Raw genomic sequence first — 23,265 nt, forward strand, 5'->3', positions numbered from 1 at the left:
AGTGTAATCACCATCAAACTGATTAAAAACAAAATGCACCGTTCACGTCTTCATTTTATTGCAACACAAACCCTTACTTATGGGAAAAACCTTCATTGCGTACAACAATTTATCTAAATTGTGGAAGCCTACATATTTGTGTATCTATATGATCTGATATACATGAAAGCCTACATAGGGAAATGGATAACCCATTAAATTGAACCTTAACCCTGACAATGACTAAGAAATAAGGATTACAAAGTTACTCCTCAAGCTACTTATTGTTAATAATTTTTTAACTGGACCATTACACAATATTTTTCTGCTAATAGGTCTGAGAGAATCTCAATGAGGCTGCCATATAGTCACAAGGCGTTCGTACCTAGGTGGATTCAATTTAATGTTCTATTGCGAAATCAAAAATGAAACCTGAGGTATTTTCCATAAGCGTAAAGTTTATGCATATTATGTATATCTGAATGCGTATCAACAACAATACGCTCGTGGCTTCTTGTGGAATTTCCCAATTGTCTTTTGATGCTGAACTGAACTGGTTCGGTTTCTTCTTCCTTGTGATTGTGGAATAGTCGACACTTGGCCGTCTTATGCTGGTGAATCACACATTCCCAGCTAGAAAATCGCATCTTTGTTCAGTAACAATACAAACCTATACGTTTCCCATACATTGTCGATTTGCATACAGCGACTACTCTGTTCTCATCCTTTCGGTTTGGCGTACGGTATTTTCGCCCATTAATAAAAAAATTGTCGATTTTTGAAATAAATAAAATGACTCGGTGGGAAAGATCCCACAAAAGTTGGAATGTCAATGCGATGTAAGCTGGGACATATTTATTTTTAAATTAATTTCATAACACGGCTGACTGGCATGTATTCTATTATTTCCAGTTCAGAGACAAAGGAGCTTCAATCATCAAATACAAATTCATCATGGAAAAAGTTGAAGCTTCTGCTCTGGAAAAATTATACTATTCAAATGCGACACAAATGGCAAGTATTTATTATATTTCGACCCCAGTAGAGCATTACATTATACGATGCGTGCATATTTAATTGCAGGCAAACAATTTTGGAACTCCTTATTCCGGTCATATTCACGGTCGGATTGGTCGTTATGAGAGGTGAAGAAGCGTTTTGGAACCCTAAAGCCGCTCAAGTTGCAATTTTTAAAGGAATAAATTATTCATTTTTGAATTTTAGTGATTATCAAGTCTGAAGATTCAACAAAAGCTACTTTTTATGAACCTATTGAAGTTACTAAACCACCGTATCAGACGCTGTGGCGCTGGTCAGTATGCATACATTAATGTCATGCGGTATACAGTAATCTGAATTCATCTACAGACTTATTCATTTTCTCATTTACTTGCAGCGACAAATTATTTTATGCTCCAAAAAATAATGTGACTGACTGGATTATGAACGGCGTGTATCAGAAATATTTTTATGACGAGGGATTTGAATACAACTGTAAGATTTCAAATTCAAAACTTTACATTATTGTGATTTATGGCTTCGCATCCCTGCAACTGATGTATTTAATTGGTTTGTATTAATTGCATGATCTTCAGTGACTGGTTTTGATACTGAAAAGGAGTTAATTGACGCATACCAACGTGATTCTGGAAGTGTGGAGGCTGACGACAATTTCATCGATATTCTTTTGGCCTCAAGTCCTGTTCTTGCGGGCGTAGTTTTTGAAGGGGATTTTGAGAATGGTGAAATTCCTAAGGATTTAAAGGTACACTTATGTTCTATTAATTGATGTTCTGTAATTCTTTTGACACGATCTTTTCATTATTCCATTGCAGTACAAGCTACGATTTCCTGCAGCCTTACGTGGTAGTTACGATATAATTGAAGAACAGACTGGGTTAAAGGCCGCATGGTTTGTAGAAATCTTGGTTAGTTGCGTTAATAAAAGTCTTGACAATTTCCGCAAAAACTGTAGTAATAACAATAAACCATGTACATATTAGTATCCATTAGCCCAACTTTTGGGACCAAGAGCGAGGAATAAAACAGACGGGGGTCTACCTGGATATCGAGAAGAAGGTAATTGAATAATTTGCATTAGATTATTAGTCAGGTAGTCGATTTTTGAATGTAAATATAAATCAAATTTCTAAAAGAAGTTTCATAATTTTTAAATCTCTCTCAGGTTTCCTGTATCTTCAGAACGCTGTGGACCAGACATTTGTAAGTCTTGTCTGTACTTATCGCTAGCTACATAAATATAAAACCCGAATAATCGCATAATTTATTGCATGCACAGATGCAGCTTGTGTACAACTCTTCTAAAGAAGACTTGGACAGACTTAAACAAGTGAATGTGAAAATTCAGCGGTATCCCTACATCCCGTACTCGTTCGACCTCTACTTATTCGCCATGCAGGGTTTCCTTCCGCTTCTCATGCTGATGAGCTTTATCTATCCCGTCATCAATATTACAAAGTCCATCGTTCTTGAAAAAGAGAAACGTCTCAAGGTTAGATTTTCAAAATATTTTATTCGATATTTACGAAAATTTGAAATAAAAAATGAAATTTCAGGAATCCATGAAAATGATGGGCTTACCCAATTGGCAGCATTGGCTGGCTTGGTTTATAAAGTCATTTTGTTTCCTGATGATATCGTGTTTAATTATCACGATTTTACTTAAGGTTGGAGCAGAGTTTATATGCATTCATATTATGCACATTATAATTATAATACTATTTTTTATTCTTTCAAATCAGGTTCGGTTTTCTGAAGCCCAAAAATTGCCCATAATTCCAAAAACGGATGGGACCCTCTTATACTTCATCTTGCTTATTTTTTCATTCTCCGCAATATGCTTCTGTTTTTTTGTTTCGTCATTTTTTTCACGAGGTAAATAGGTTTTAATTCTGCCTTTTAGAATTCTAAAATAGTACATTTCTCATGGTATTCATATTGTTATTTCTTGTATGTAGCAAACCCGGCGGCCACTGGTGCAGGAGCAATGTGGATTTTGTAAGAGATTATTATTTGCTCAAATTAGTGGGTCATATCGAATTATGATTTTAACGAGACTTTATTACTAGATTTTATGCACCATATGGATTTATCCAGCCAAGATACAATTTGATACAATTTTATTGGAAGCTTGTGTTCTGCTTTGGGACGAACATTCCCATCTCGATTGGATGTCAAATAATTTCGTTATTTGAAGGAAGCGGTCAAGGGTTGCAGTGGTCTTCATTGTTCGAGGGCTCAAGTCCCGACGACAATTTTAACATGGCGTACTCTTTAATAATGATGGTGTTTAATGGCTTTCTCCACCTTTTCATTACGTTCTACATCGAAGCAGTTTGGCCTGGCGAGTACGGAATCCGTGAGTCTTGATATACAAATGATATGAGTATCTGTATGAAATGTGTGTTTATCTGTCATTTTATCGTTTTATTTTCAGCACTGCCTTACAACTTTTTCCTAAAGGTGAGTGAATCCATAGTGTCTGAATGAAATGCTTGAGCATTTCTCACGTGGGCTGATTGAGTCATCATTATTAAAACTCATGATTGATTAGCAAGAGTATTGCCAAATTAGTGATTTTTTATTCTGTAGAAATGGTACTGGACAGGAGGTTCAAAGGATGGTTTTGATTTCGACTTTGACACTCCTCAATCAATAAACAACAACGGAACAAACATTGAACCAAGCTCGCGCAACTTGAAAGCAGGCATCCAAATCAAAAACTTGACAAAAATTTTTGGACGCAAAACTGCAGTCAATAAATTGAATTTGGAGATTTATGAAGGCCAAATCACGGCATTACTTGGTAAATGGGCTAAATTGTTCTCACGCCACTTTTATTTCCATCACACTTTATGCGTACCTCAAGCAAATCGATTAATCTAATGGGCATATTTCTTACAAATTGCAGGGCACAATGGAGCTGGGGTATTTTTTTGTTTGTATTTGGTTACAGTTTTATAACCAGTAATTTTCAATTTATGATACTGCTATTTAGAAAACAACTACAATTTCAATGCTAACTGGATTATTTCCCCCAACTTCGGGAACTGCAAGTATTGCAGGATTCGATATTCACAGAGATATGGACGCAATTAGACGCAGCCTTGGAATATGCCCTCAACATAATGTACTTTTCGATGAGTAAGTTATATTCAACGATAGATAAGTTCAGACACTTCTACGTGTACAAGTCATAAAATGTGATCACGTTTAGACTAACGGTTTCGGAACACTTGGAATTCTTCTGTTTGTTGAAAGGCATGGAAAAGCATTTAGTTGATCCTGAGATCAACCGACTTTTAGCTGCCGTTGGACTAGAGAGTAAGCGACATGAGAAAAGCCGTACTTTGAGCGGAGGCATGAAGAGAAAGTTGAGCGTTTTAATTGCCCTGTGTGCTGGATCCAAGGTACCGTGGGATTTACTTAAATAGTCCATTAGACATATTTAGCTGCATATTTATAATCAAATTACATTTCAAAACAGATTTGTCTGCTTGACGAGGTATGGAAATTCATATTATCATGAAATTATACAGTAATGAATTTATGCTTTGAATTTTATTCTGTCCTTTAAGCCAACAAGCGGTATGGATGCAGGTATGGTTATTCATTGGATGACATATATCTACTTATTATTTGAATGTCATAATAGATGTGTGCATACTCGATTTATGATTTAGGGTCTCGGCGAAATATTTGGGATCTCATTCAAAGTGAAAAGAAGGGGAGAACCATGTAAATAAATATTTCACTTTTCAATTATAAAATCGTTCCTTCGTACAAGTCATGTGATACTATGTACACACACACATAACAGAATTTTGTCGACACACTTTATGGAGGAGGCTGACGTTCTTGGTGATCGGATAGGTAGGATATCTATACATACACAAATGCATAAATGTATGTAGACTAATATTGTGGCTCAATTTAAATTATAGCGATAATGGCTGAAGGGGCTGTGGAATGCTGTGGTTCTTCGCTGTTCCTGAAAAAGCGATATGGTAATTGCCGTCGTTTAGTATAAATAAATGAGCTAAAAACTTGAATAGTAAAAATTGTACCGTGGGAATTTCCACTTTTGTTTAGGCGGTGGCTACAATTTGATAATTGTTAAGAATCCAAACTGTGTGATTGATAATATCACGAACCTGCTGAAACATAGCATCCCAGACGCAGAAATTGACCAAAATGTTGGGGCTGAGCTTAGCTATATTTTACCAGACTCCCAATCGCACCTCTTTCCAGCAGTTTTCGAGGACTTGGAGGCAAGACGAGAGGAATTGGGAATTGCAAGGTATAAATTTAATCCGACTTGCATGAATATGCACAAGCGTAAAATAATGAATAATCTCAAATTTCAGTTATGGGGCCAGCATCACAACTATGGCAAGTTATATTTTAAATAATTTGTATGTAATTTTGTAAGCATTTAATAACTTAGTAATTTTTGCAGGAAGAGGTTTTTATGAGGTAACAAACGATACACATAAACTTGTAAACTAAATATCTAAATGCTAAAAGTGTAACAGAAGTGAAATTTACCATATTAATTAATTCTCAGAGTGCTCAAACAAGCTGAATCCAGACACTCTCCAATATCAAAAGACTTGGACATTGTGAAGGACACTTCAGGTCAACATATGGAAATAAATCACATGGATTTGGCATTATTGGACTCGAGCTTCCTCTTCAAGAAAGAACCACTCAAGAGAAATTCTGGCGTTGCACGATTGTTTCAACAAATGTGGTCAATGATCTTGAAAAAATTACTTCACGTTTCGAGGAACAAATTTTTAGTCCTATTTCAGCTCGTCCTACCCTTGTTGTACCTCAACATAACGTTTTTCGCTTTACAAGCTTTTCCAGGCTTCCGAAATCCAGAAGCACTGAATGTAGCTACTTTGGAGGTACTTTTTGCACCACACTCAACAAATAAGTTCTTCCTTAGTCTATTCAAAAATTAAATTTCCTAAAATCCTACAGCGTTACGAGGTTGTTGGAAAAACAACTACGTTTGTGAAATGCTTGAGCACAAACTCTAGCAGTGGATTTTGTTCAGACTATGTGGATTATGTGTCTTCCCGGTTTGCTGTCGAAAACTTGGGCGACGAGAACGTTAACAACAAAATTCTAAAAGAGGTACATATTTTTTACCCATATTTATTATGATTGCAAGTTTTATGATGCTCATATGTATTTTATCCTACTTTACGCAGCTCTCAAAGAATTTAGTGAATGTGAATTACAAGTACATTGTGGCATTTGAGGAGAAATTTAATACACAAAATAATCTCACGGATTTGATTGCGTACTTCAACAATCAACCCTATCATGGACCCCCAGTGTCTCTTAACTTTGTGTCAAATTCGCTGCTTAAGAAGAGCAACCATACCATCACCACCTACAATCAACCCTTCCCATTCAGCACTTTAGATTCTGTCAAGGAGTCGGGGAGTGTTTTAACACTGGGATTTCAAGTGGGGTCAGTAGTACTCATGTAATCACTATCAAATCCATGCTTAAACTGTACAACATTTGACCAATTTCCAGATATAATATTGCAATCGCCATCAGTTTCCTCATCTCAGCGTATGTTGTCTTCTTGGTCAGTAAATTTCTTGTTCTGTACGTGTATTTAATTATGTAGAAAGTAAAAAGTTGTAACGGCAATCGTTTGTATGACTAATTACAGGTTCGCGAAAGACAATCAGGATGCAAGGTTAGTTTATTTGGTGAAAATTGTCTTTACATAATCTTGAGTATTTGCTGGCATATTTTATATTTGGCGATCAATTTGGCCCATTTTTCAGCACTTGCAATTTGTCTCGGGAGTCAAGTTCTGGTTGTACTGGGGCTGTCATTTCGTGGTGGATTACTTTACTTACTCCCTCACCGTTATTGGACTTCTGATCTGTTTGAACATACACCAAATTGAAGAGTTCATGGACAGAGAGGTCCAAATCTACTTTGTAGTTTTGATGGGATTGTTTGGGCTCGCAATTCTACCACTCACATATCTCTTGTCATTTGTGGCTAGTAATCCGACAACTGCATATAGCAGATTGGTCATACTATTCAGTATTATGGGTAAGTCTCATTTTTTTAAATTTACATAGTAAAAACGATTTGTGTGGCTCATAGGCTATTATGTAATTACGATCAATTTATAAAATTCCAGGGCTAGTTCCGATGATCGCGATGGTGTTTATTTGTGAGTTACTATTGTGCATTACTTTTTTATTATGTCAGTAAGCATTTCAAAATAAAATCAATTTTATGTAGGCATGCCAGGATTTTACCTTGACCACCTCGCAGACGGCGTCAATTCATATCTTTTGATATCTCCGAATTATGCGATGGGACAAGGAATTATGCAGCTGTCTGTTAACTACCACCTGCGGAGTTTTTGTGGCAGTCTCGAGTTTTTGGAAGACATTTGCGCCGCCTCAAATGACAAATTTTGCTGTCAACAATTGAAACAAAATTATTTGGATTGGGAACGGATGGGAGTAGGAAAAAATGTAGTATATCTGATAATCTCGGCCACCTTTTACATTGTTTTACTATTGTCGGTCGAGTTCAAAGTGTTTAAAAAAATTCGAGATATCTTCAGAAAACCTGTCTCAATTTTGGACGATAATGAATCAGACATCCAAGGTTGGCTTTCAATTCGATAGATATGCGCACATATAAATATCTGCATAAATGTGTAACTGAAATCAATTTTTTATATTTATATTTAGACCCAGTGGGACTTGAAGATTCTGATGTTCTCAATGAAGAGGAAAAAATTAGAAAAACTGATCTGCAAACTTTGTTTAAGTCTGAGGTATGTTCGATAGTTTGGTTGACTGCTTGGTTTATTACATCAAACTTGCTTTTTTACAAAGCTTGTTAAGCTTGATGTGAAATATTTACAATACAGATAATTGGTACATTATTGACCATTGATATATAAAAAATTCAACACAGCAAGGTCAAAAATGAAATTGATGCAACATGCATGCAAAATTGCAATTCCTATTCGTCATTCGAACTACGTACATGTGTGTGAATACATATGTAGCTCTCCTTTAACCATTTTTCATAAACCGAGTTGAATAAATTAGTCCCTAAAGTAATACGAGACATACATACATATACTTTACCCTGGTTTTTAAGAAATTGTGCAGCTTTTCTTTATGCAAAACTTTCACTTTAGGATCGGATAACACTTCCTTAGTTCTTCTTAAACATGGTCACTAAGATTATGTTCACAATATAAATCTAATCATAATTTTATTTTCTACCCCGTTGCTGTTTAGAGACTTGTTGTTCGGTGAGTCTTCGCAAATATCATTAGAGAGTGCATAAATCTATGTACAATTTATCTTTGCAGAGACTTAACAAAGACGTACAAGAAGTTTTTAGCTGTTGACCACCTCAACTTTTCTGTTCAACCAGGGGAATGCTTTGGTATTGCATGATACGTGTAGTATTTTGAATGTACAGACGACTATTTGCCATATTCGTACTTATCAATTTTTTATAATTGACAGGTTTGCTTGGAGTGAATGGTGCCGGAAAGGTGAGAATTTCAAATACCATGCCATTTTTCAAAATGGGAATTTTGCAGTTTTTAAATGGCACATTTTGTGTAAATGTTAGACAACTACGTTCAAACAGCTTACAGGAGATATTCCTCCAACTGCGGGTTAGTGAACAAACACTTATTTCAATATCTTTACTACTTAATTATATTTATTAACTTCAATTTCTGTTCTGAATAGGAGATGCGTTTGTTTGTTCAAATAGCATCCGCACAAATCTTCGCCAGGTTCACGAAAATATTGGTTACACTCCACAATTTGATGGCCTCATAGACGAATTAACGGCTCGGGAGACAATAAGAATGTTTGCACGGTTGAAGGGAGTACCAGAAAAGCACATCAAGGTAACATCTTCAATTTCATAATGCCAGCGAAATATAAAAATAAACATTAGTGAATATTTTCCTATTTCAAGGACCTTATTAACGAGCTCGGCCAAGTTTTAATATTTGCAGAGCACTTGGACAAGCGAACTGGTGATCTTAGGTATGAATTTTTTTACTAATAATTATGGTACGAAATTTGGACATAAGTATTTCGTTGCTTTAAATTAATCAATCTTGTATTGTTGCAGTGGGGGAAATAAAAGAAAGGTACTGGGTAATAATGCCTTATTACACGTAAAATTTATAAAACAAATCATAAAGCTAAAAATCAAACTTTTCAGGTGTCGACGGCCTGTGCATTAGTAGGCAAACCGGAAGTCGTATTACTTGAGTAATAAATTATATTAGCTTAAAATTTGCTATGTTCAGTTTTTTATAGGAGGATTAATTTTATTTTTCGGGCTACTTTAAATTTTTATAGTGAACCAAGCTCAGGGATGGATCCTGTAGGTTAGACATTTTCACTAAATTACGATACGTTTGGATTGCATAGTAGGGTTGTTCTCAAAAATTAAACAATAAAATAAAATAATAATCCTGTAGCAAGGCGACATTTATGGAATGCTATCAGTATGATTCGAGATGCCGGAACATCAATCGTTTTAACAACTCACAGGTATATTTCTTTATAGTTTTAAAGGATTGGTTCGGTGTGACCCTTAAAATTTATATTTTCATAATCCAACCTCACTGGCCTTAAAACCACTTATCCCCATTTTCTTCTTTTTGATAGTTTGGAGGAAGCAGAAGCATTAGTCACAAGGATGGTAACTATTTAAATGTTGAATTTACAACTACCGGTTTAGGTTTGACTAATAAAGTATTTATGTCAAATAGGGCGTCATGGTCAATGGGAGATTCCGTTGTATTGGGTATTTTGACGCCTTATTTACAGTAGATTGGTGTTAGATGAAATTTATACTAATTTAATAAATTTCCAGATCGCCCCAACACCTCAAGAATAAATTTTCAAAGGGATACACACTAATTGCTCAAACCAAAATGAAAATTCTTGACGAGATGAACGAGCCGTTTACGAGGTCCATGGAGGAGAGAGGAAGACGTCGAAGCAGCGTTAGAACAATTAGAGGAAGCTCCTTCGTGCAGCGTTCTCCTCTTAACGTTAGGTATGAATGCACATTTTGAGCTAACTCGTGCGGATGGCCTAAAATTTGACTTTCATGTGGTTAAACATGCATAATAGTTTCTGCGACCCCTGAACAACTGGTGCTTTATTATATTTAATTTGCAATTTTCCCAAGTGTCCCTCTGGAAGAATTCGTAGAGTATCTTTATAAATCCACTACAAAAAGCTGTGCATCTAATTTGTGCATTCTTTTAAATATGTTTACTGCAGAGAAAAATCAAAATCGTCAACTTTCTTAATTATTTTTCAATTTTAGGTATTGGGAGCTAGCTTTAGATGACCTCAGAACATTTATCGAAGATGCATTCCCAGGTAAACATGCATTTTCACATAAAGTGACTGAATGTTCTGGGTAATATAAAAATAAACAATTTTATATTGCTGTTTCACAGACTCTGTCCTCAAAGATATCCATCCTGGATTCGTGCATTATCACGTCACGCCAAGTGATAACGTTAGTTGGGGAAAAATGTTTACAATAATGGAGGAAGCAAGAGTCAAATTTTCACTTGAGGCCTATTCGGTAGGCCAAACTAGTTTAGAGCAGGTGAATATCAATATATCTAATATATAGGAATAATATATATCTAATATGTTATATATTTACATGTATTTCAGGTGTTTTTGAATTTTAGTAAAGCTCAGATAAATGAGCAATAAGTCCCAGTTCCAAGTTCAATCCAGACGTTCCTAACTAACATATTAACTTAAAATACGATTTTAAGCTAAAAAACATTCATATTTATACAACTATACAAACATATAAATTGTCGAGTTTAGCTTAGCTTCCACTTTTATTATGCTACTAAAAGAATAAAATACTTGCAATGCAATATTAAGTATAATAAATTTTTGCTGTAAAAATATGTGCGTTTGTACTTAATGCATCTATGTTTTATGTGCATATTAAAAAAATATGCACATATTTTTTAGCAGTATAGCCTGAAAGTGACAATTTTTCAAATTTGACTTTATAGGCTTCAGCTTAACAGGTGTTGAAGAGCTTTAATGTTAAACATTCAGCCCTACGAGGGGTTCCTTTGTGAACCGATTTTGCTGATCTTCGAAATTACGCTGCTCCTAATCTGTCGTTTATTACGTGTAGTATGCCAAATGTGAATTCGATGTGTTTGTTTGACGATTTATCATATGTAGGACAGACAGATTTTAGGATTCCATATCCCCAAAGTGAGGGGTAGCAAATGTTAAAAATGCAACAATTTAGAGCATCACACCCTAGCGTTATATAATATGTACATATGTTAATATGTATACGTAAATGTCCATCAATCAAAGCAGTAATAGAGCACATGACAATTGTTAGGGCAGACATTTTCACTAAATTACGATACGTTAGGATTGCATAGCATAGTAGGGTTGCTCTCGAAAATCAATGCGTCTGCCGCAGGAGGAATGTCAAAGCAAAATCTGACACATGCAAAACAGCTATCAAAAGATAGAGGCAATTTTGCACCAGGTAGTAAAAAAAATTGCAAACAGGATGGTTAACAATGAGGCATTAGTTAGTTGAACGAACAAATATATACATGAAACGTCAGGAGGAAAGGAGGACTTTTTTGCAACATGCGTCCTTCATCGAACTTATATAACTCGTTGCCTGTCATACCTAACAATGATAATAACAATGCCCAAGTTTTGTCTTTCTAATTATGTACGTACTGCAGTGTAGCATCACACATATATACGTACAATAATTGACGCAAGGATACACAGGTTCGCCTGTTAAGCATTTATTCATAACCTTTCCTCGTGCTATTGCTTACTATGTCCACTCCAAATCATCATTAAGGTAACTACAATCATTATTTAATCAGTATAAGATTTCCTTCCACCATTGTCGCATCAGAACTGCTGAACTTGTAAATACATACAGAGTTGCACGGCAGTGCAACATTTTGGAAAAGGTATGTACAACGGTTCACCAGAAATATTTACCTGAATTTCCAATCTAAGGAGCAAGCTTTATTTACACAGGAATTCTCGCCTGGAGTTGAATTACCTAGTGCACGTGTATATGTGAGGTTTAACGGGTGGACCGGATTTATTAATAGGCAATTTAACCTTAAAACTGAATGGTTCGTATATTTTGTTGATAGTTTTTTTTAAGAACGAATTAAACACCGCAAACAGCATAACGAAATGAGCTTACTTCAATGCCGACACTGAATAAATCAACTAAATGTGCTCTGGCTTCATTCAACTAACCAACAACCTATTCAACAACCTGGCAAACCTCCTGACACATTTAGTTACATAATCCATGTGCTCTCTTGGGAGTTGACGCTTCTTTCAACGGAAAGTCGAGTCATCAACTGGAACAATAATATTGATCAAAGCGCATTCACGTAGTGTGATCCGAATGTAAATTTTCTGGTATAATTCATGGCGGTGCACCTTTGTGAATTTATTAGCTCAGTTCCTCTCTAAATCATTCTGTGAGTGAAGCTTCACTCCACACTGAACGGAATCATGACATCAACTCAAAGCAGTAAGGAAATTATTATGTAACATTATTTACGTGGCGGATATTTTTACCTTATTCATTGATAAAAAGCACATACATAAACTTCACAGGTCAAGAAGTGTTAGCTGACCACGACACCGTGGGAGGAGACAACACGTCCAATAAGGCAAAATCGACTAATATATTTCTCCGATTGATTCAGTATCATTACAGGTTAGTTGAAACTTACCAAACACACAAAACTTATTTTTACCTATTTTCATATTTTATTTTGCATAGAGTAACAAAGTACGAGAAAAGTGAAGAGCAAGTACTTCGCGAGTCCAAACTTTTACCATGCATCCCTTTCAATCGCTGGTTTCTAATTCCTGCCGCGGTGATCATTCAGTTTTGTTGTGGATCGCTTTATGCGTGGTCAGTATTCAATCAGGTTGGTTGAAACCCCGGTTTAATAAATCAGAAACAAATGATAACAACGAAATAACTTGTTAGCCAATTGATGTCTTGATTTACGGCGAAGTTGTGAATATGGCCCCGATTACTTTCTACATAGCAGTAGGTTCTTTCGGCTTGTCGGTATGTATTTATTATATATATGTATGTATTTTATATATTTAACTTTTAACTTGTATGTATTTTCGGCTTGTCGGCTGCCACGTTTGGACCTTGGTTGGAGAGAAATGGGTAAGTTTGACATGTATACGACAAATGTACATAAAACTCTAAAATGTGCGTGACGGTTAATTGTATGTAAAACAGGCCGATGGTGTCGTGCTTGTTGGGAACCACTTTATTTGTCGTTGGAAATTACATCACCGCACTTGCACTCTACCTGCGACTGATTTGGCTAGTTTTTGTGGGGTATGGCATCACGAGTGGGGTTGGACTCGGAATTTGCTATATTTCACCAGTGTCGGCCCTTCAGGTTACTATTTATTCAATTGTTATACGATGGATCTCTAAAATTTCACTAATTTTTCTAATTTCAGAAATGGTTTCCTGATAAACGAGGAATGGCGAGCGGGCTTGCCGTCTGTGGCTTCGGAGCTGGCTCTATTATTTTTGCAAAAGTGCAATTACCTCTCTATAATAACGTTGGGTTGCCCTTAACGTTCGTAGTTCTTGGATCGGTTTATCTTGTTCTCATGGTTCTGTCCGGCCTGGTTCTAAGGACACCACCTCCAAATTTTAGCGTAGGCAGCGATCAGACTGAAAACGGAAAAGTTGTAGAAGCCCATGCAAATGGAGACCCACCCGATAAAATCTCTTTAATTGACGCATTAACGTCAAATAACTACAGGTACATACATACATGAATATTACATGTGTACAATGCACTAACAATTGTATTTTATTATTACACTGTACACGTAATTTCAGATTCATGTACGCCATGTTACTCGCAAACAGTATTTTCGGTCTGGTTGTCATCTCTCGCTTAGCAAACATGACGAAAGAAATTTTTGGTAAAACTCCGGACGAAGGGGCCACAGTGGTATCTATAAATGGACTGTTCAATCTAGGAGGGCGATTATGCTTCTCAATATTGTCGGATTACATAGGCAGAAAGAACTGTTTTATAATCATGTTAACGTCACAATTAATTATTTTGGGAAGCTTCTCAACAATTACAACTACCCAAACCTACTGGGCGTTCTTGATGACAATGTTTATAATCTCGTCGTGCTATGGGGCAGGGTATGTAATACTAATAATAATGTGTGCGTTTTAATTTGTTTGTTTTAATAGTTTGTTTGTAATAATAGGTTTGGAGTAATACCAGCCTTTCTTTCGGATACTTTTGGCGCTACCAATATCGGGTTAGCGTCATTAAACAGACAGTAGCAAAATTTGTAAATCTAAAAAAAAGTTTAACAGGTCTGCCCATGGATTAATTTTAACTGCTTGGTCGTTGGCAGGAGTGGTAAGTGCGCAAAGCGAAATAAACAATATTTTAGCATCATACTTGTTAGTAACTAGTTCCTGAGCGATAATTATTTTAAAATAATATCTGACCAAATGGGTACCGTTTACCCCACGGGATGTTATCACTCATTGTCAGTTTCTTGTGTTATCATCAACCAACAAGGTAACCCTAAGTACTGTCACATAGTCACATCTTGATTTCCTTTCGGATGGTCTTAATTGATAGATAATTTAGTGTAACTAAAACTTTGTCGTAGCACATACAGTGAAAAATCACGTTTTTGTGAAATATTTGGCGAAAGCTGCACCAAAACGTGAAATTTTTCCAATGCTTTCAAAATAATTTCAAAATAACTTTTCCACACCTCGTTCGACGGCATAAATATAGGACGTCCTATATTTATGCCGTCTTGTATGTATATATGCATAGTGGGAGTGACCCCTCCCTGATGAAATTTTTTCGATTTTTCCAAAAAGCTTAAAATATCGAATGAGGTGTGGAAAAGTTATTTTGTTGAATATGTTAAAAGCTGACGATATACATTTGCAGAATTTTTTGCAACTTGCAAAAACAAATCCAGCAATTTTGAAAAATGCGTAAAATAGACAAGCCTTGGTTATTATATCTTTTTTCACGAAAAGTTGTGAATGCATGCAATTTTTGACAATTTTCATCCATTTTGTTGCAATAGGAAAACAAATCATTTACTGAAAACTTTTTTGCAATGCTTAAACTAAAGAAGTTTAACGTTTAAACTTTATTAAAATTTCAAAAAACGACGAAATTCAAATTTAGAAAATTTTGCAGATTTTCGCAGTCTAAAAAAAATTGGCAAATGTTTGTGATTTTTTGTATATTGGTGATAAGCATGAAATTACCGACAGGTATTTAATTTATAAATTTCATTTCATTATTCCGAAGACTGTTATCTATGTTAAAAGCATTGGAAAAATTTCACGTTTTGGTGCAGCTTTCGCCAAATAATTAAAAAAACGTGTTTTTTCACTGTATGTGCTATGACAAAGTTTTAGTTACACTAAATTATCTATCAATTAAGACCATTCGAAAGGAAATCAAGATGTGACAGTACTTACAAGGGAACCTTAAGTACTGTCCCATCTCGATTTCCTTACGGATAGTCTTATTTGATAGATAATTTAGTGTAACGGAAACTTTGTCATAGAACATACGGTGCAAAATCACGTTGTCGCGAAATATTTGGCGAGAGCTGCTCCAAAACGTGTCATTTTTATAATGCTAAAATATAGGGCGCCCTATATTTTTGCCGTCCTATATACACCGATACCCGCAGGGTCCCTCCCAGATGAACATTTTTCCAGTTTTCCAAAAAGCTTAAAATCTCGAACGAGGTATGGAAAAGTTATTTTATTGAGTATGTCGAAAACTGACGATACAAGAATTTTTTACAACTTGCAAATATATATTTAGCCAACAAGTTTAATGAACACGTTAAATAGATTAGCATTGGTCTTGTTATATTTTTTCATGAAAAATTGTGAGTTTCAATTTTTGAAAATTTTGGCCCATTGTGTTGAAGTAAGGAAAAATTGGGCTTTGAAAACTTTTTTGTGTAATGCTTAAAAGAAGTTTAACATATTAATTTTGTTGAAATTTCAAAAAAATGACGATATTAAAATTTAGAAAATTTTTCAGAATTTCGCAATTTGAAAAAATGGCAAATATTTGCATCGTTCTTTTACATATTGGTGATCAGCATGAAATTACAGACAGGTGTATAAACTTCATTCCATCATTCCGAAGGCTGTTATCTATGTTAAAGCATTGGAAAAATGACACGTTTTGGAGCAGCTCTCGCCAAATATTTCGCGACAACGTGATTTTGCACCGTATGTTCTATGACAAAGTTTCCGTTACACTAAATTATCTATCAAATAAGACTATCCGTAAGGAAATCGAGATGGGAGAGTACTTAAGGTTCCCTTGTTAGTTACCTTGTAAAGACCTGTGCAAGGGTGCACTAGAACAGGACCCAACGTTTTGCACATTATGAACAAGTCGGGTTTCTTGTAATGCACACCCCACAGTCAAGGGGTAATGATAACACCACACATATTGAGTGTTTCTGGGATAAGTGGTGCCCATCTGACCGTATAAAAATATTTACGCATTATCGTTCAGGGAGGTGGTGACCCAAGCAAAATTAAAATTAAATTTTCTCTGTAGTGCGGCGGGTTGACATTCACGGCAGTCTTCAATGCCTACAGGGACGGCGCCCATCCATCCGACCCACACCCTTACAATATCAACGTGTGGTGGATTTTTGGCGTCGTGTTTCTGGGCTGGATCGCCTTATTATTTGTGACTCCCACAGCCAAAGATAGAGCTTTCACAAGACGGCCGAGATCGTTTTTCAGGAGCATCATAAATCGTATAACGAATCGAGAGAGAAGTTTTGAAATGAATTAATTAGTAATTGAATTACATAAACGCATTTTTGGAAGGATCTCGTCGAAAATGTTTTTTTTTACTTGCCCATACATAAAATCAATCGCTTACCTGTCGAATATATACGAAAACGCGTTACATGTAATATGGTTGCGCTAAAGAGTATGTTTCAGTAACTGGTAATAAATTACTTGTTGCTGCTGTCTTGCTGGAGTAAAGTAACGTGCGAATAACTAATGCAGCTGTTATTAATTTATTACAATATATTGCACAGCTATGAAAATATGATTAATCACAATTTAATGATCGTCGTTTTACAGTATACGCGTAGTTGTAAATATCCTAATGTATAATTGCAATGAGATTTGCATATCACATTTTTATGGCCATAAATATTCACAATAACTTTAATCTATCTAAGTACGTCTAATGTTAATATTATTTGAAATATAACTTTTTCGTCCTTCAATAATTATTGTGTACACCTAAAGAATTTATTATAAAGATTTTTTTTCCAGGAACAAGCATTTATTAATAATACTTTTATTTACGGTTTTTGCTGTTCTCTCTCTTCCCTTATCTGGTATCATTTACTTTGGCTATTGTCTGGTAAAAAAAAAAACCAACATCGATTTAAATTTAGGCTTATTTGGGAATGAGCAAGCTCACTGTCAATCAAACTATTGCATGGATTATGGTCGTATTTAGCAATAATGGTCCAGAAGTGTAATGTACATACATAATTATCGAAGGAAACCTGCAGCACGTAATAAGTCGCTTATTCGTTTTTTCTGTATCTTTGTAGTGTCCCATTGACCCACGACGGTCTCGCCTTCAATAGAAATTCAAATTAAACTATTAAAAATTCGAAGTTGACTTCAAATTCAAGTTACCTTCAATTGGCAGACTTTCCTGGGCCAAGGCTGTTGCAACTCCTTGGTTCCTATTCCGACAAACAAAAACATTGATGATCAGAAAGTTTTAGGGGGATATAACTAAAGATTTTTAGCCCCAGGCTTATGCAACCGTCTTGTCTGTCTGCCCATCGGACTTGCGACAAGTCGAGTAAAACCTACTCAAGTGACCTTAAATTTTTTACCTATAGTATGTGCCAAATGAAGAGAAAAGTATGTGCAAAATCGGTTCAGTATGGGCTATAGTTCTGATAGATCGATGCTGCAAATGCGTAAATATGTGCTATCTGACTAAAAATCAGTGCCAACTCAATCTTTCCAAATTGTTCACACTGGCTATAAAATGAAGAAAGATGCTGAGAAAATGCATGGTTCGGGCTGCCAATGTAAATTTGTGTACCACTGATAATAAAAAACGAGCTTGAATCTTTTAATTTGGGACAATTTATTTGATGACTTACGGACATAATCTCTATATCACAACAATTTTATTGAGACCGTGAGTAATAAAAACCCTGAATTGGATCACACTCACAAATAGTTTTATCTGTAACAATGGCACGTTTGCTGGTAATGAATCACCCATACTTTTGACAGTGCAGTCATAAAGTGCACAGTAGAAATGTCGCCAACGACTTAAAAAACCATCATTATCATTACCTCATACATACCACTAACTGACTTCGTACTCGGATTTTCTTCATCAAACAATGATAGAAAAACTTATCAAGACAATGACACCATCTCAAATGGCAAATTTGCCTTGGTTTTGGATGATATTATTAATGTTTGAATCTTTGAATAATTGTAGTAGAAGAAAGAACCACAATACAATGTCCTATTCAAATATTATTTTCGCAAATTAAACATTTCGTCAACAACTTGGCCATGAGTGAAACTACTAGTGCGAATAAAGAACATCAAAATGTTCACAACAATAAACTATAAACTTGGATCTTGACTTACTTGTAAAATGAAACGGATTTCTTTAAATTTTCTGGCAGGTCGTCATCAAATCCAAACGCTTGTATAACAGTGGGGTTTCTGACAAACTTGTTGGAATCAATCGACTCATGTGCAATCATAGTATTTTGATACGACGTTGGCACATGATCATCTTCGGCATTTATGAAATTATCAACTTGAAATGTATCTTCGGCGACTTGGGAGGACGAATGTGGCTGTCGCTGATTTTGACGGTCGATGAATCGGTCTAGACGCCGTTGGGGATTGTGGTGCTGGATGAAGTGTCCAGATTGGGTTTGTGATCTTCTTGGCTCAAAAGCATAGGGTGCCGGAGAAGGCTGTCTTGGCAGATGGGAAGCAAATGGTGAGCCAAAGTGACCTTGTGGAGCAAATTGGTGCGAGGGACCTTCATAAAAGTCCAGTGAAGGTGGGTGGGGGAATATTGACGGTGATTGGGCAGGAAAGGCTGACCCCAAGTTGAAATGTGCTGAAATATTTCGACATGCATTAAGATATATATTAAGTCACAAAACTGTAATCAAGGAATGCAAGTGAAGAAATGTGTGCACTTACAAATTGAAATCCCTTCGTATCCAGATGGGATAAGTCGCGGAAGTGTACTACGCAAACACATGAAAAAATACAAGTAGCATTTTGTTGGAATAACATGAAATTCAGTAAACGACATTTTACATACATGCGTTAGTGATATTACGTCTACAATCTTTGCAAGTAATATAATTAATTAGCGTGTGAATGTTCTGCTTGTAATTTAATAGCTTTGCAAAGTATACACTACGGCTTCTGGATTAGATAATCAAATTTTGGGGCAAATGTCAACAACAATTTTTGCGAAATGATCAAAATTATATTATATGGACATAATCATTATGTGATTATAATTACTTAATATACTTTATAAGTACGAAACTAAGCAATGAGTTTACCTATGAATAGACCAAAACCAACTTGAACATGAGAATTAAGGATAATTCTAGCGTCATTTACGGTATTTATATGCAAGTAAAATGCATGGTTGGTCAATCTTTCATGAAAATTGATCAAGACTTTGAATTTAAGTCTAGCAGTGCAGGATAAATTTATCTATGTCATAACTAAAGGAGTTGGTAGTTTATTGACAAATCTTGAACAAGATTTACTTGGCTAAGTTTTTAATGTGTATAATTTTGATGTGACAATAACATGAGGTTCGCGTGCAGTTAAGCGTTATAGGTACATACGTATTTGTGTTTAATACACCATTATTTCTTACTTTTGTACCCTTGCATGCATGTTTTCCCAATGAAAGTTAATGAAATGAGAAAATTCGTAATCAATTGGCTACCTGTAATACCCTGGATTAATCTTGGGCTTGTTCTGCTTTATTCCATCTTCCTTCGCCTTTACAAGTATCGGGCCTTGGGCTAAAATCAGAACAAGAATCTCAGTTATAGATTAACATCATAGAATTCCCATTCCAACTGCTTTATGTTAGAGTGCTCCTTCCACTTGTTTTCATATGCGACAATACAGGAAAATAATAACATACCTACTAATTAAAAATACAGAATAATTACAAAAAAACTATTCAACAGTTCCTGAAATATTTGTAGAGTTTGCATATCATATAAGAACTTGTGGTTTAAAACTCTCTGTCAACGAGATATTTATTAATTTAATGCATTTGTTCCAGTGATAAAAAATTGGTCGGCCTCTTTTGGACATTGTAATCTAAATTTTGTGCCCGAAAGGCAAAACCGAAATAAAAAACCTACTCTGGAATCAACAAGTTGAAGGAACATGTCAGTAATATGAACTACTGACATTTCCTAATACAACAAAAATATGTAATACTCACTCTGACGAATACAACGAATAAAATAAAATAAATGGTCCAAATTATTTGTTAACATTAATTTTTTTTTAATTGCACAACACTGAAAATTACGTTGCATACCTGTGCTCACAAAGAATCCATGATCAAACAATGGCAGTCCTGTAGCCACATATGAATCAATTTCTTTTAATTCGTCCAACGAGGTAGTTCGGTGTTGGTAGGACGAAGTGGTCCCTGCCCAACTCCCACCCAGCACAACACCGAAAATGCACAAAGCAATTTGCATGGAACACATGGCTGATGGACACAAAGGTTCTTCTATTTCCGTTATTTTTGTAGTCAGCTATGGCTGGCGAGAGAAGTCTACGCGCTGGTGCACTCTTCTTGTGTAAACATAAGCGCTTGAAGACAGACTCATGCAGACTGAGTAATTGAGGTAATGATGACAATTGTTGTATAAACGTGAATTGATAAATGCGAATAACTGACCATCTAAAACGGGAGCACACACATGAAGCGCTGCATGGGAGATTCTCAGGCAGGTAGGCGATGCAACAATGCGATGATTAGAATCCTATCCTAGTTTGATGTAATCCCAAAGTTAAATAAAAACGATACAAGGGCAGCCTTCCCTTTTATATTTTATTCTCTGACCTTCACATTAGGAAGTCCAAACGCAAAGATTTCAACTTATTTAACTCGTGAGTGATGACTAGCTCTGATTTCTTATGTCTGCCCTTGTTAACGCGTTACAGTTGCAGTATGTATGGTCCAGCAAACAAAATTACAAATGTGTCATATTGCACCTTCAAGTCGTACTTTATCGCTACGTGCAGTTTTAAACGGCGTAATTTCAAGTTTCTTGCATGCAAACAACTAACTTAATAATATCTCATAACTTATGAGTCAGGCATAAGGCGTTAGCACAAAGTACAATAAAATCATACAAATTCTACATTTCTGTTTTGATTTTTCTCACGATTGTTTCGTAATGTTTGAAGCAGAAATACCGAAAGCTCGATAATGACCATTTAAGATGACGTACAATCATTACAAAACATTCTCAGGAGAAATTTTAAAGTATTTTCAATCATGCTCCATCATGCACATATTAACATATGTGCTTGCTTAATGTCTGGTTTAAATGCATCTACAATCTTGATGAATTTAGTTTCAGTAAATTATCATACGTTACAAAGGGATAAACTGACAATTTCTTTAGCATTCTTTTGGCGTGACTTTATCCTTTCCTGCGCCGAGTACACACAAGTTAGAGATTGACAAAGAGAATTGTAGGAATTAAATTAAGTACAATTATGCATCTGGCTAACATTTTATATTGAGCCACTGCTATCATTAATTCTGCATTTGTAGTAATAATTAGCAATTAAGAATTGGATATGCGGCAATTCACAGTAGATTCTCCTTAATTAAAAACGTGGACAGGACAAACAAGAGTAGGCAAATTAGGAGCGGAACAAAGAAAAAGGTCTTTGATAGCAATGCTGACAATGTTACGCTAATGAGCTGTGACTTTAATATCCATAAAGACTTCAACCAAGTGTTTTAACTCAAGCAAATAAATATATGAGGTCAAAAGAAACGGAGTAAAAGTTGCAAATTGAATCGCAAACCACAAGATGAGGCCAAGTGACACAAATTTGGTGCTGGTTTCGTCTTTAAAAAAATAATTGGCCTTTGACATTTCTGACACGATCGAGGCATGAATCCCCACTGCGACGATTTAATTGATTTGCAGGATGGTGCTTCTTATGTAGGATTGCAACCTATTATGTTACACAGTGTAATAATATGTGACACTACTTTGTTTTGAAGATGATACCCTTGGTAGCCTTGTTTTTGTTCAATACGAATGCTACGAATTAATCATGCTTATCTGGATTGTTAATGTCGCATTTCATGCAAAGAGCATGTTGCATATTTTGAACGCACTGATACATATGTGGACTTTTACAGTTCTCGCACGTATATAATTCTTATACTAACAAGGGAACCTTAAGTACTGTCACCTCTCGATTTCCTTCGGAATGGCCTTAATCGACAGATAATTTAGTGAAACTAAATCTTTGTCATAGAACATGCGGTGCAAAATCGCGTTTTCGCGAAATATTTGGCGAGAGCTGAACCAAAACCTGCCATTTGCCCAATGGTTTTAACATAGCCACCAGCCTTTCGAATGATGAAATGAACTTCATATAATCTTATTAAATTATATTTGTACCTGTCCGCGTAATTTCAGCCCGATCACAAATATGCATAAAACAATGCAAAGATTGGCAAATTTTTTGCAAATTGCGAAAATCTGAAAACTTTCGCAAATTTAAATTTCTTTCTTTCTTTAAATTCAACAAACTTATCAGTTTAACTGTTATAAAATATATTTTTCTTATTGCAAAAAATTTGCAAAAATTTGTAACAATTAAAGTTTACATTTTTTAAATTTCGCATTTTAGAGAAACTTAAAAATTGTCATATATGCTGATATGAGCGAATAAAGGGAAAGATAATTTGTTAAACAATTAAACATGCAAACATTGCAAACAAATTCTACATAATAATAT

At 35.4% G+C, this 23,265-nt stretch overlaps 3 protein-coding genes across 6 annotated transcripts; 2 read left to right on the forward strand and 1 right to left on the reverse strand.

Annotated features, from left to right (window-relative positions):
* The first annotated feature begins 510 nt into the window (after positions 1-510).
* On the forward strand, positions 511-10,985 carry LOC110846911 (ATP-binding cassette sub-family A member 3). The gene is made up of 52 exons (XM_022093747.2): positions 511-818; positions 892-993; positions 1,063-1,124; positions 1,204-1,291; positions 1,376-1,473; positions 1,575-1,744; positions 1,815-1,907; positions 1,983-2,058; positions 2,165-2,202; positions 2,279-2,491; positions 2,556-2,666; positions 2,742-2,874; positions 2,958-2,997; positions 3,069-3,358; positions 3,437-3,462; positions 3,592-3,805; positions 3,911-3,927; positions 3,998-4,143; positions 4,217-4,409; positions 4,487-4,504; positions 4,578-4,599; positions 4,683-4,737; positions 4,820-4,872; positions 4,944-5,006; positions 5,092-5,299; positions 5,367-5,391; positions 5,459-5,475; positions 5,567-5,912; positions 5,989-6,144; positions 6,222-6,487; positions 6,556-6,610; positions 6,698-6,724; positions 6,816-7,092; positions 7,184-7,216; positions 7,288-7,662; positions 7,749-7,834; positions 8,310-8,323; positions 8,384-8,460; positions 8,544-8,572; positions 8,653-8,698; positions 8,775-8,938; positions 9,010-9,080; positions 9,169-9,187; positions 9,262-9,311; positions 9,402-9,430; positions 9,524-9,596; positions 9,714-9,747; positions 9,818-9,852; positions 9,922-10,107; positions 10,384-10,439; positions 10,520-10,674; positions 10,746-10,985. Exons 1-52 carry the CDS (start codon positions 772-774, stop codon positions 10,785-10,787), a joined length of 5,319 nt encoding a protein of 1,772 aa, XP_021949439.1. The 5' UTR covers positions 511-771; the 3' UTR covers positions 10,788-10,985.
* A 912-nt stretch (positions 10,986-11,897) lies between these two features.
* Positions 11,898-17,435, forward strand: LOC110846574 (L-lactate transporter). The gene is made up of 12 exons (XM_035849417.1): positions 11,898-12,052; positions 12,123-12,636; positions 12,723-12,825; positions 12,892-13,042; positions 13,105-13,175; positions 13,249-13,296; positions 13,372-13,537; positions 13,602-13,912; positions 13,993-14,310; positions 14,379-14,432; positions 14,491-14,536; positions 16,745-17,435. Exons 2-12 carry the CDS (start codon positions 12,618-12,620, stop codon positions 16,985-16,987), a joined length of 1,530 nt encoding a protein of 509 aa, XP_035705310.1. The 5' UTR covers positions 11,898-12,052; positions 12,123-12,617; the 3' UTR covers positions 16,988-17,435.
* LOC110846575 lies at positions 17,336-21,299 on the reverse strand. Of its 4 annotated transcripts, XR_004834337.1 has the most exons (8): positions 20,804-21,298; positions 20,192-20,270; positions 19,420-19,466; positions 18,847-19,333; positions 17,860-17,909; positions 17,706-17,798; positions 17,518-17,572; positions 17,336-17,451 (listed from the first exon to the last, which is right to left on the reverse strand). XR_004834337.1 is itself a non-coding variant. In XM_022093373.2 (7 exons), the coding sequence occupies exons 1-6, from the start codon at positions 20,976-20,978 to the stop codon at positions 17,710-17,712; spliced, it is 927 nt and encodes a 308-aa protein (XP_021949065.1). In that variant the 5' UTR covers positions 20,979-21,298; the 3' UTR covers positions 17,439-17,572; positions 17,706-17,709. The 4 variants fall into 4 exon arrangements, 2 of the variants coding, with proteins under 2 accessions (XP_021949065.1, XP_035705311.1); XR_004834336.1 differs by having other exon boundaries at positions 17,518-17,798; positions 20,804-21,297; XM_022093373.2 differs by having other exon boundaries at positions 17,439-17,572.
* Between the last annotated feature and the right edge of the window lie 1,966 nt (positions 21,300-23,265).

This window comes from Folsomia candida, unplaced genomic scaffold (assembly GCF_002217175.1).
Source record: "Folsomia candida strain VU population unplaced genomic scaffold, ASM221717v1 Fcan01_Sc003, whole genome shotgun sequence".
In the NCBI taxonomy this organism is placed as follows: domain Eukaryota; kingdom Metazoa; phylum Arthropoda; class Collembola; order Entomobryomorpha; family Isotomidae; genus Folsomia; species Folsomia candida.

Bases quoted from the DNA above. Each gene is read 5' to 3' on its own strand.
- LOC110846911 (XM_022093747.2), top strand. From the start codon at position 772: ATGACTCGGTGGGAAAGATCCCACAAAAGTTGGAATGTCAATGCGAT. The intron at 9,431-9,523 runs GTTAGACATTTT...ATAATCCTGTAG, and splicing joins CTCAGGGATGGATCCTGTAG to CAAGGCGACATTTATGGAAT. The intron at 10,108-10,383 runs GTATGAATGCAC...TTTCAATTTTAG, and splicing joins CGTTCTCCTCTTAACGTTAG to GTATTGGGAGCTAGCTTTAG.
- LOC110846574 (XM_035849417.1), top strand. The intron at 13,176-13,248 runs TTTCGGCTTGTC...ACTTGTATGTAT, and splicing joins TTCTACATAGCAGTAGGTTC to TTTCGGCTTGTCGGCTGCCA. The intron at 13,538-13,601 runs GTTACTATTTAT...TTCTAATTTCAG, and splicing joins CACCAGTGTCGGCCCTTCAG to AAATGGTTTCCTGATAAACG.
- LOC110846575 (XM_022093373.2), bottom strand. From the start codon at position 20,978: ATGTGTTCCATGCAAATTGCTTTGTGCATTTTCGGTGTTGTGCTGGGT. The intron at 19,467-20,191 runs GTAGCCAATTGA...GTGTTTGCGTAG, and splicing joins ATTAATCCAGGGTATTACAG to TACACTTCCGCGACTTATCC. The intron at 17,910-18,846 runs GTAAGTCAAGAT...TTGTCGGAATAG, and splicing joins AAATCCGTTTCATTTTACAA to GAACCAAGGAGTTGCAACAG.